Below are 12,414 nucleotides of genomic sequence, written 5' to 3'. Positions count from 1 at the left end.
GCTGAAGCACCAAAAATGCACAGATTCTGTACTGCCCACTGTTTCTTAGGTAGGTGAAATGTGTGTCTCTACCCTGGCCATTTTTTAGTGACTGATAGTTTTAGGTGGGGGTTACAAACCAAGCTGCAATAATTTGATGTCATGCTTTTGACTTTTCTAATGAACTCATAGCATGTGAAATGCTTATATCTAGCTTTTGTCCAGCTTCTTCCATTTACATTGCATCCCATGTGCAGGTTCACTAACTACAGGGTATCAGACAGAGGGAATACTGTTCCATAATTTAAAGTACAAGTACACTGACGGAGTTTCAGAGCAATAGAAAAGGAGCTTCTATTCATCACTCATCAACGTCTTCCTGCTGTTCGGAGACTAAACATGCACAAAACCAGTAGGAGGTTGTTATGTTCCTGTTAGCAGCTACTGTACAGAAAAAGAAAATCCTGATGTGAATTGTGCAGGCTGTCAAACTCAGAAACATTGCACGACTGACAGCCCTCCTCTGCATTAAATTTAAACATCTACAGCCATGCAGTTCAGAAGGTGGAGTGGTAACAGCAGCTTAGGAGCCAAAAAGGTAGACCCAAGCATTACTATCAACACAACCACATGGCACAGATGTAACGCATTGTAATATTCCTGCTCTGTATCGTCAGTGCACTGTGTTAAACACCTGCTATTGCTTTATGGATTTTGCAAATTTGACTAGGGAACTACATTTGGTTACGCTTTTCTGACTTTTTTTTTTTATTTATACAGTGCTAAAAGCATTGCGTGTCTTTCTTCCTTCATTTTGATTTTGCGAATTTGCTCTCCCTTTCATAAGAGCCCCTATTAAAGCACAAATATATTGTGAGTTTAGAGTCCCTTCAGAGGGTAAATCACCCTGACACGGAGACTGTTTCTCAGCATGTCACTGCCTCATTACACAGCGAATCTCATGGATAAGTGCAAATGCACCAGCGGGCCAGTGTTCACGCACAACCTTTGAACAACCTAGGGACCAGGTTATTTAAGGCTTTGTGCCTAAATGAGCGTCCCTATGTCTGTAGTGGTGTGCACCGGATCACTTCAGTGTCACAGGTCTGGCTGCATATCTCAGTGGGTCTCTGACTCACTCCCTGGCACGCACCAGCCCCTCCGGCAGCCCAGAAAGGAGAGGGAGCGCGTAGACTGGGCAGGAGCCATACATAATTTGGACAACTGAAGACTCAAGCTCAAGTCAAGACAGGAGTAGTGCTGGCAAGCGCCTCTCTGCACCCCATCACTGACCTTGGGCTCACTTCTTCACTGCTGTCCCAGACTTCAGCCTTCCAGTGAGCCTGCAAAACTCACCTTCTCTCCTGTGCATGCAGGAGGAGGCAGGTGAATGGGAACGGTTATGGTTGTTTTCTGTAGAGTGTTACGGAGATGCTGTGTTTGTTATAGATATTTGCAGTACAGTGAATCTGGTATCACAGTACTGGGAGCTGTTTCTCTTAGATGCACATGTTATTAGAAATACGGCTGGAGAATTTGGATCTTTTTTCCACACACGTGCCAGCATTCTTTCTGCATCATCAAAAGGAGTTACTTCTACTTTTGCAGAGTTTTGTCTAATGCTGTATAGCAGGGTCAGCAGGTGACAGAAAAGGTCCTCAGGTGGATTCTTCCAAAACTTTAGGCTCTTTTGTCTAGCTATGGCAACATTATGCGTCTTTCTGAAACTAGACAGAGCATCCTGCCTGGTGGTGCTCAGCAGAGTCAGCAATAATAGAAGCAGAGAACCTGAACTGGCAAGTGCAAGCAAACACATGTGTCTATTTGATCTAAGCAGGCTTGAGAGAAAGGAGCATCCTTACAGCTCCAGACTCTTCTTGGTTCACTAAAAGGCTAATGAGATAAAATTTCAGGGTAGCCAGAAAGGTTCCCTAATGCTACAGCCAAAGGCCACGTGGGTTAAAAAGTGCAGTGGGAGAATCAGAAGGAAATTGTGTAGCAGAGAAGGGAGAAGTAAGAGAGATGTACAGTGCCTTGAATAAGACACAACTAAGTCTGAATGTAATGCAGCTCAAAGAGAACTGCAGGTTGAATTATACATTCCCGAAGGCCTTTATGTGCAGCAGGATGCACAGATTTTCTGTTGATGCTAGTACGAAATGCACATGTTTTTTCTGTGCTGTATGTAATAAAGTCTCCAAACTAGAAAATATTCGTTTTTACAAAGGCAGCAGTGGCCCGAACTTATGGTCTTCCCATGGGTATGCTGTAAAATTTGTGAGCTCAGATAATTGGCATTGCCAGGGAAGGTCACGATAGTGCGATCGCTCTGCATTGTACCAGGGGATTTCAGACTCACATTCATTCTGAACTATGATAATAATAATAATACTACAAAATGCTTTTTTAAGAGAACAGCACTAGCAGCTTCATTTTGCTTTTTGATGGGAGAAGGTTTTAATAGACTACAGCTATGTAAATGTAGGACCCCATCAGCTACTTTCAAAGCTTTCATGTAAGCTGTGTTTGCATTCCCAATTAAGTGTTATGAAAATGCTCTTTTGTATAGTAATATTTGGTTCTAAACTTTTCACAAACTTTGTATCCAACAGCAGTTTTAATACTGTTGCCTGGTATTGTGAATTTCTAAGCAACTCATTTGGTTGCACAGTTGCTTGTGCCAAATACAAACCTTTGATGTCTAGGTGGCTGCTAACATTGGAGGTGCCAGGACAAAATATCTTCAAGAATACCAGATGTGTTATTAGGGATGGCTTCCAAAACTCTGCAAATGATAGTGTAAATGCACAAGAACGGTAGGTGAATGAACCAGTATGGAAAATAAGACAGACGTGCAGCAAAGTAGCTGACTGAGATTTAGAGTGGAACATTTGGAAACTCAGATAACTTAATCCAGTGCACATCCTGGTTTCACTTGTATACAGCAACAGACCTATGTGGGAACATTAGTGTTTATTTTCCTACTAAGATTATGCTTATTTGGAGTGGAGGGAAATATTGTGACTAATGTATGAAATACTGTGATCCAGATACACTGTGAAGTGTCTTAAAAGAGCTTTAGCTGGAGTGCTTCACTCACTTGATCTCCTCAGTGGCCCTTGTTTTGACTTAGAGGTAACATCTGGAAGTCCAGTACCCATAATGAAAACAGTCTCTCTTTCTAAACATTACTATCCATATTAAGGAAGATACTCTGTTAAAAATGGCACCTCACCAAAGGTAGCTTAAAATTGGTCTCCCTCTAAATTCTACAGGAAGGTGGAAGTAATCTCATTAGAAGGTGCGAGAAGTTTGTCAGTACTGCCCTTTTAGCCATAAAGGTTTAGATATTGGTCAATAGGTTTTTTTGGGGTTTGGGCATTAAAAAAAAAAAAGACAAAAAACTCTTGGCCTTCTTTGCATCATTGCCAATCCAAAGCCAATAGGTTGTTGAGTCAATGACTGAATACTTTTGGAAAGCTCCAACAACATAGCCAAAAATATTTTTTTCTTTCAGAATGTGGACAATGACAGCAGTGAATCCATGAAGCCGTCTATGCCAGGCAGTTCGCTTGCAAAGACACTGTAAATTCACCTCTGATCTGTACATGCCAACTAAATCTTCTATTAAACCAAGGAAGTCAAGACTGGTGCTTGCCTTCTTTACTTTGCCTCCTCAGGACATTCGTCTTGTGATCTGGTGTTCTGCGGTTACCCCACACTCTCCTGAACATCTCCACTAGCTGTGAAAGGAAGGTGAAGTTCTCACCTTGTATCAGGCATGTAGACCTAGGCACCATTTCCTGATAGCCACAGCAATTGAATAGAGCTGGCCACACGTCTAGCTAAACTGAGGAATTTTTCTCCTCTGGATTCATGCAAAAGAATGATTTTGTTTTCATAGTGAGTATAACATTCAGGTAATAACCTGTATTTTAGTGGCTACTTTCAAGAAAGAATGAGCATGGAGAAATGGTGCAGCAAAATTTAGCTTTGCTTTATATCAGCGCAAAATGTAGAAAAGACTTCAGGCATGACTGCTGGCCTCAGAGCGGCAAAGCGCGCAGCACGGCTGAGAGCCCTGGGGCTCTGACTCTGACCGGCTTTTCCCCTTTTCTCCTCCTCAATTTCTATTCAAAAGTTGCATGAGATTTTTTCAAGAAGCTCCTAAATGAATTGGCACAAGTCCCCTCGCCCAGTTAAACACCCAAGTGAAATCACAGAATCATAGAAATAGTATATTTTTACACATCCAGCACATTTAGACGCTATTTTGAGGACCTGGGCAACACGTGGGCTGAGTAGTCAGGACATACAAATTTCCACATTTAGTTTACTGGTTACCAGCCAGCCCAGGTTGATGGAGACTGACATTTCTTCCTGGTGCCTTGTGACAGCTTATGTGAACGCAGCAGCTGATCTTAAGGGGCTATCAGTATCAAAACAGTCAATCAATATCGCCAATAAGTGGTAGCTTTACTGCAAATCCTCCAAGCAGAGAGACTAAGACTCAGGGAATACATTGACTGCTTAGCCCTTATCTCTTAAATACACAGTGTGGCTTGAAGGATGGGTGATGGCGGCAACCTGTGTTTGGTGGTTGATATCAGTAGCCGCATCCCAGAAGCTTGCCCCTTCTGGCTGGGCTAACGGTGCTGCTGGGGACTCGGTGGCCTTTGCCGCGGTAGGGCAGGACTGAAGCTGGGAGCGAAGCAGTGTGACCAGCTCTGCTGCCACACCGGCAGTGCACAACAACAACAAATTCATCAAAAGAGGCAGTGACATTTATAAGGAAGAAAAGAAAAAAAAAAATTAGTACCGTGTACCTGGATGGCCAAAGTGCTGATGGCAGTGACATTTAAAGGAAGATACATATGAACTATGTCTTTCGAAACCTGATAGTCATTTATAGATATAGACAGGCCAGTCAAAGCAACTAAACCTCGAGACTACTTTAATAATACTTATGCGATTAAAGATACAGCAAAAGCTATGCAAAGCACTGGCTAGAGGAAAAAGACATTTTTTTAGACAGGGACTGCTAAAGGCAGATGACCCTATTAAGTAACAACCAGGTAAAAATTTGTCTGAACAAGGGAAACCCCAAAGCTTGTGACTCTAAGAATGAATAGGGTAAGACCTGGAGCACAATTCCTTCAGAGTTAACAGATAGTGTTTGCAACTGTACAATACATCCTGGCTAACACTGGCTAACCTGTTCTAGTTTCTGAGAAATTTAGGATTCCCTAATAAAATATAAATGGTTGTAAAGACCAATAATGCTAAAGTGCAAATCTCTAAGTCAGAGGGGCTGCTAGGTGCTTATAGTCAGAGATGTTCTCATTTTCTGGCATGCATGTCATTTCCAGCTCGCTGGCTTCGGTTCCCAAGCAGATTGAAGAAACTAATGCCTGAGTAATGGGATGTAGGATTTTTAAAAGGTCCCTTGAAGTAATTAATTGAATGAATGATGGTGTTAGCAGCATGACTTTACCCTGTTGTACCTGTTGGGAAAAATATTTGTCTAAAAAACTCTATAAATGCTACAATACAAAGAGGGCAACGTACATCACAAAGTGATCTGCAAACCTACCACATTAATTTAAGTATCTTTTTGAACATACGTATTTTTAGCTACACAATAGAATTCTCCGAAGTATTACTATAATATCACAGCCTTGTACAGTTTGTGCTCATCAATGTTTGAATTTAGAGGTGAAATGAGCGTGGAGGAGGAGAAGGGAAATTCCAGCATGTGTTACAAAGTGTACAGGCAAGCTATTTTGAGGAACAGCTTCATATGTCTTCAACACATGGCAAAAAACCTAAAAAAGTTGTTTAACTTTTATACTTTGACAACGTTGTGGCTAAAGTTTCAACTTTTGCTGTCTCCTGTGATGTGTTCAGAGGGACTATTTCTCTTCCAGACAAGTTTAGCAGGAAAATGCTCTTGCATTTTCGTGGGGAAGTGCAATAGTAATTCTGGCTTATTAAACTGTTCCAGAGAAGGGTTTCATAGCATCGCAGAGATGTGAAATGTCAAACATCTACATACTGTATCCCATCCTTCTGCTAATGCCTAACTATTCCCTGTGCTATGCAGAGTGTGTTGTAACCCGTGCTCATTTGACCCAAGGGACTGGGCTTGCCATAATATCAACTGAATCTTTTTTTCCACTGTTCAGTCTCCATTTTCTTCTGCTTTATGTTCTTGAACATAAAGTTGCCCCTTCTGGGTGAAGCCCCTTCTGGGTGAAGCCCCTTGCCCAGTTCAACTCCCTCACATGTCATGAGCACACACTTAGTGTAAAAACCTTTCCCACCCTTAAAAAGCAGTATACTTGAGCTGACAAGAACACCAAGTTCACCTGGAAGAGCAAATGACAATTATCTCTGTTTATGGAGTGAAAGCATGGGGAGAAGTGCCTGTGCATTCTGTGGGGAAGCGTGGCAGGGCCTGTGCGCCACAGCAGGGCAGAGCTGGCCAGAGCTGGGGACGAAGCACCGCCAACCTCCTCCTGCGGGACAGAAACACCGACTTCCGCTTCCTGTTGACTTGTAAAAGTCCAAGTAAAGCACAAAAATGTCAACATGCTCAATATCAAAGTCATTGCTTTATCCAGGAGACATCATTCTTTTAAATGTTAATTTCAGTGGGAAAAAAACCAAAAAATATATACTTGGGTCAAGCCAGAGGTAATTTCTTGTCTTGACCAATGAACCAAAAAACTGGTTCATCCAGTACTCCTATTTAAACTCTAATGTATTTAGAGAGTTGGCTTATTTTCCAGTGTAGCTTCCCAATCATTTCCCTGTGATCAGTATTTCTTCCTTTATTTAGTCCTTTATTGCCTGTGGCTGAAGAGAGATGAGATCGAAACACTACAGGTCTGACCCAAGACTTCTACTAGTCTAGTGAAGATCAGACAAACGCGGCTCTCAGAAATTTCAATTTTGAAAAAACTTTCAATTTTGAAATTGTTGCAGTCTGAAAAGGTATAATTAATGTGTCAATGAGCTGGAAGAGTTTCTCTGACAGCCTTATTTGACATTGATTGAATAATGCACATCTTGGGGCACATAAAATTTATTTTACTAATTAGTGAAAATGGTAACTAAATTCATGCAGTTTAAAGCGTATCAACATATCACTCTCTTGTTTCTGAAAATAAAGTCTTTGGAAGCTGAGATATGGTGAGCAGAGTTTTGTTGTAAGTTCTTTGTTTTTTCTGAAGATCTGATTTTCTCATGGACTGCCAGTGAGGAGGGGCAAGCACATTTAACCTGGATTCACATCTCCTGGTATGAAGCCTCCTGTATTCATACCAGCGTTCCCACAGAGTTCAAAGGTGGCAAGTCCCTGACTTGGTTCTGTATCATTAAAATATTAAAAAGAGGTTTGCACTCCCTGCTTGCAGCTAGGCAGGACTGGGAGGGATGGGATGCCACAAACGGGAATGGAGAGAGAAAGAGTGCCCTGCCCTTTTGGCAGTGGAGCTGCAGCCCTGAACAACAAAGTGGAAGGAGGGGCATCTCTGCGGTCCTTGTGCTGCTTCAGAGCCATGATTTGATTCTCCGGATGCTGAATGACAAGGGAATGATTCTAGCAAAAATTGGTGAATTCTGTGGCAATTATTGTTTGCTCTGGAGACTGCTATGAGATCATCAGAAATGCTGAGTGTTGTGTCTGGAGATCTGCAGGGGACAAATAATATCTCATTTTATTGGAAAACCTAATGGAGTAATATGTGGGAGGGGAAGAGAGGAAGGAGATGAAGAGTCTAAGGATGTTATTTTGTCATTTCAATCTTGTCTTTGTTTCATTTTTTTTTCAATACCAATGAGACTCCTTGTCTCAGCTCTTCCCTGGAACACAACATGACCTCCCTGGACACTTGGCCTGTGGAAGGACGAGGAGAGTGAGAGGACACTGATTTCTGTATGCAGTGTCACTTTCCCATCCCAGCAGATCCCACATCAATAGGGCAAAAAGGCACTCCATCTCCTTTTCCTTCCAACTGATCCTGGGAGTGCAAGCACACTGCCTGGGACTCTGGGAATACACCTGGCAGCCGCAACGCTGACCTTGGGACTCCCCTATTTTCAAGACCTGTGTTTCTAGCCAGGGCACATACACCCCTGCCCCCGCCCCGGTGTTGCAGGGAGGCTATCGGTCCCACAGGGTGGCTATGGAATGCCCAGGGCTCCCCTCTGTAGGGACTCACTGTGGCTGCTGGATACAGGTTATCTGGGCTGTTAGTGACAGTGTGTAAAATGACACTGGCTGCTCCAGGGAGATGAGGTGCATATGAAAGACTGAGTTTTTAGCAGTATTTCCTCAGCTTTCAAAGTGATATCCCTCTGACTTCTTTCCTCTCTTTCTCTTGCTCATCATACACTGCGAACAGCTGAGGCATCATGTTTTGCTGTTTTTCACATAGTAGCATTGATGTATTGCTTCTTGGGTTAAGAAATAAAGAATAGGATCCAGAAAAATATGGCCATGAAACACAGAAGAAAGGCAATATCTGTAGAGTGGCAATGGGCTCACAGGCAAGTCAGCAGTCATTTAAAAATTATAATAATTAGATTTCATGAAAAATGTATGCTGCTGTGGAAGGGAAGGAAGGGAAAGAAACATAGGAGTCTTGTCTTGCTTCAAGAAGGTCCTGCAAGCACAGGCAGCGTTAGCTGGCAAGCAAGAAGGCTGGTCCTGCTGTTGGCATGGCCAGGGCTGTGGAGAGCCGTAGGGGTTGCAGGGGGATGTCTGTGCCACTGGCCAGGGCCAGAGCCAGCCCTGCTCCAGCCAGACTGAGGTGGAAAAGGCAGGAGAGGCACCCAATTATGCTGGAGCGGTGCCATGCAGCCAACTTCTCAGGTGCCGAGCGGCTGCAGCATCCACTGGGCAGCATCCTGCTGACTCTTCTTCTTTCCCTCCTGGGTCCTTTGAATTTTGAATCTGGGGGCTGGTGGTATGCAACGGCGGTCAGGACTTGGATTTCCAGTACATACCAGCATGTTCACATCGGCAGACAGACTGTGAGCTGGGGGCACCCAGCAGCACGGCCAGGGGTGAAGCAGAGTGGTGGCCGTAGGCACTCATATGGTATCTCCTCAGGTAACTCAAGGTGAGGGTTGTAAATACTCCCATTCTGTCAGTGCTGAGGGAACCCTGGGTGTAATCACTCTCTTTATAGATCAGAGCAGCACTGGCTTGAACAGCTTGTCCTCTTGGTCTGTTTTAGGAGAATCAACATATATAACTGCTTCCTCCCACATCACAGCCGTCATCGCTCTTGCTGCATTAAGAACGGCTCCCCGTTTAGCTGCGTTATTCACAGGGTGGATCTGCAGGCTTGTCTTGGGTGAGGATTTAGCTGAGACACCAGAATAGCAAGCTCTAGCAACTAAACGACATTGAAAACCCGCTGCAACGTCCTACTGTCGCCAGCATGTGGGAAAAGCTGTGGGTCTGGAATAGGGGATGAAACGATCACAGTTGTTTTAAGAGAAGCCGGAGTTCATCCTTTGCCTCCTCCAGCTTCTCATGGCCCAGTCACAAGCAGGAGACCAAACCCAGCCTGCTCTTCTTCTCTGGTCAACTGGATGGTGTGTCCTTCTGGGTGTGAGACAAGTCCTGGTGTGGCAGAGACAGAAACAAGAATTAACTGAATACAAGAATTAACTGAATACAAGAATAAGTGGAAGAAATTGTTGGGCATTCAGCGCAGTGCAGTGCAGGGAAGCCTGGGCTAGCTTGGTTCACCAGCGATTGCTCCAGCAAGCTCGGTACTGCAGTAAAGAAGAAACCAGAGGTATTAAACATCTGCCATGGGCTGAGGTCTGCAGTTCAGAAATGGCAGACCCCCACTCTCTCCATCAGTAATGTATAGAGTGAGCCCTTCCTTCCTGCCAGTGAGGCATGTGCAACCCCTCGGTCCCTACCTCCCCATCATTCACACAACCCTTCTCATTCTTAATGCAGGGTGGCATTTGTAGGCAAAAAACACCTGTGGGTTTTTTTTCTTCTCCAGTTCTGGGCCTACTGAGCTCTGACACACCCTAAGAAGTGAAAGTTAGACAAGGAAAGACCAAGATGAAATCAGATGAGTGTCATGAAACGTCTGACACCTGTTTTGGGTGCATCTCCAGCAGAGGATGCATCTCCTGGCTGCCAGGCACCATGCTGGACCAGCCTTCCCCTTGCTGAAGACTCAGGAATGAGATGGGGCAATGCCTGGTGTTTGTGAGGGTGTCTATCAATGTAGGAAGCTCCTATACCCCTTTTGCCCGACAAATACATATTACAGAAAATGAACTGCTTCCTCCCCTTTAGGAGAGGCAGGCAGGTGAGCTGGTGCTCCTGTGGGAGTGCCACCAGAAGTTCAATTTGAAGAGTGCTTCTGCTGCTACCCTCCTCCTGCAGTCAGCCACATCTTTATAAAACAGTGGTCTTTTCACATTATTTTCTCCTGTGACAGACTTTTCCACATCTTCTCCGAACATGTGTGGGCCTGGTGTTTGAGTATAATGGGCTGCTTCATCTTGTGACCAACTGCTGCAATTCCTGTATAGTTGATGTGAGTTTTGTGGGGTTGTCCACCAACCACACTGTTCACCCAATGAAGGCTGACATAGCTGTGCTACCACCATAAAATACTAAGCTGAAATCCCCAGTAGCACATCTTGTATTAATAATGTGGCATATTAGTTTATGGTCTAGATTAAGTGTCTTTCACCTTCCTTTTCCTAAAGATATAGCCGACAAGTAGGTGAAAGATCACAAAACGTCTCCCTTGAACTTTCCATCTGACCCGGCTGCTTGTCAGCAGCTGGCAGGGTCGGGAAAGTGAGGAGGCTCGGGGCCCTGGCCGGCGGCATGCGCGTGGCCGGGGTCGCGGCGTCTCGCATGCCTTCCCTCGCCCTGCGGTATGCCACAAGCTGGACCATGTCAATGCGAGCTTGCGGCATGCCGCAGCCGTAAAGCAGGTGCGTGAGATGCCTTTCGCTCTGGCGGCCAGCACGCCACATGCCATACCCCTCGCTCCTCACTTGCGGGAACGGTTCCCCTTCTGCTCCAGCCTCCCTCGCCTGGAGCCCCAGAGCCTTGTGGGCGGCACAAAAGCATACGTAGCTATAAGAAGACGTGTTAATGAGGCACAACTCCATGTCAGCTCTTCACCGTGCTATATTTTCCAATCCATATTCAACCTAATGCACTTTTGGAATTACTACTTTATAGCAAAAATCTTAAAATGTACTGCGATAAATTGTGGCATTTCTTGTTCTTCATGATTCTGCGTGTGAGACCAAACTAAAATTTAACTGGTAGAGAAAAAGTTGGGAGATATAAATACTCTGGAAAAAGCCCAAAGCAGTTGCCAGAGAGGGAAATCAGCAAAATCATGCAAACCGGGAAAAACAAAAGCATCAAACAGAAATTGTGACTTGGAACTATGCCAAATCTAGAACCAATAATATGGGGGTCTCACTGTGGGTGAGTGAGAAGGGAACAGGGAGAGATTAAAAGGTGAAGAAAAGATGCAGTGAAAAAAACCACTGTGTTTTTTTTCAGTACTACTTTCTTCCCTTCATTCCTTGAAATAGTCATTAAATAAACTTTGGCTCTGCAGAAAATTCAGGGCTCTTCATTGTTAAAATAAGGCTTTTAATAGACCCCCTTTTTTTTTTTTCTGATATGTAGCTCTACATTATCTATTTATAAAGGGACTTCCCTAAGAAGTATCTTGTCAAAGCTAGAGTCAAGGGGATAATTCACAGTGAATAATTTATTCAGCACATTTTGTCTCATTTTCTGTTCCCAGATTGTCCAAGAGGCAATTGTGATTCCTTCGAATATATTGGAGTTTGCTCCCAGAAGGTTTTAAGGGTATTATTTTTAGACTGGATTCATGACTGAATATGATACTTGCTATTTGATCTGTGTTGGCCAGTTATTATTAGTCAGGCAACTATTCACAGTTGAACTAGACACAACTTATTTAAAAAATGCAGTCCAATTTCTGTTTGCAAATTATCCCCCGTGAAGTCAGGTTTTTGTGGAGTTGTTTATGTTTCGCCTCCTATGAGCCATACATGCAAAGAGACGCAATCAGGAAGGGCCTCCAAAGAAAGGTAAGTGTGAATGTCTGGTATTAATTTCTTCTCACTTCAGTACCGCAGCGCTGTGTCAGCTTCCTGATCAGAGGATAACCATCACATATAGTCTGTTTACATTCACGAATCTCCAGCTAATATTAATAAATGTTCAATTAAGACACAATTCAGACAATAAACAGAAAGCCACTTTTGATGCAAACACTCCTGCAAATATTTACCGACTGCTGTTCATCAATGTCTTGTGAACATACCCATGAATATGATTCATGTATTTACATATTTTCAACCATTCTGGTGAAAGGAAGGATGGATACC

General features: G+C 43.7%; 1 protein-coding gene across 1 annotated transcript in view; it reads right to left on the bottom strand.

The window, feature by feature from the left end:
* Positions 1-10,950, bottom strand: part of SLC30A5 (solute carrier family 30 (zinc transporter), member 5) — a 133,609-nt gene extending 122,659 nt beyond the window's left edge. The window contains exon 1 of the mRNA XM_009884285.1: positions 10,794-10,950. Coding sequence (XP_009882587.1) covers positions 10,794-10,950 — 157 coding nt within the window. The remainder of the gene's footprint in view (positions 1-10,793) is intronic.
* Between the last annotated feature and the right edge of the window lie 1,464 nt (positions 10,951-12,414).

Source organism: Charadrius vociferus, unplaced genomic scaffold, assembly GCF_000708025.1.
Source record: "Charadrius vociferus isolate BGI_N301 unplaced genomic scaffold, ASM70802v2 scaffold183, whole genome shotgun sequence".
In the NCBI taxonomy this organism is placed as follows: Eukaryota; Metazoa; Chordata; class Aves; order Charadriiformes; family Charadriidae; genus Charadrius; species Charadrius vociferus.
This window is presented reverse-complemented; position numbering and strand designations above follow the sequence as displayed.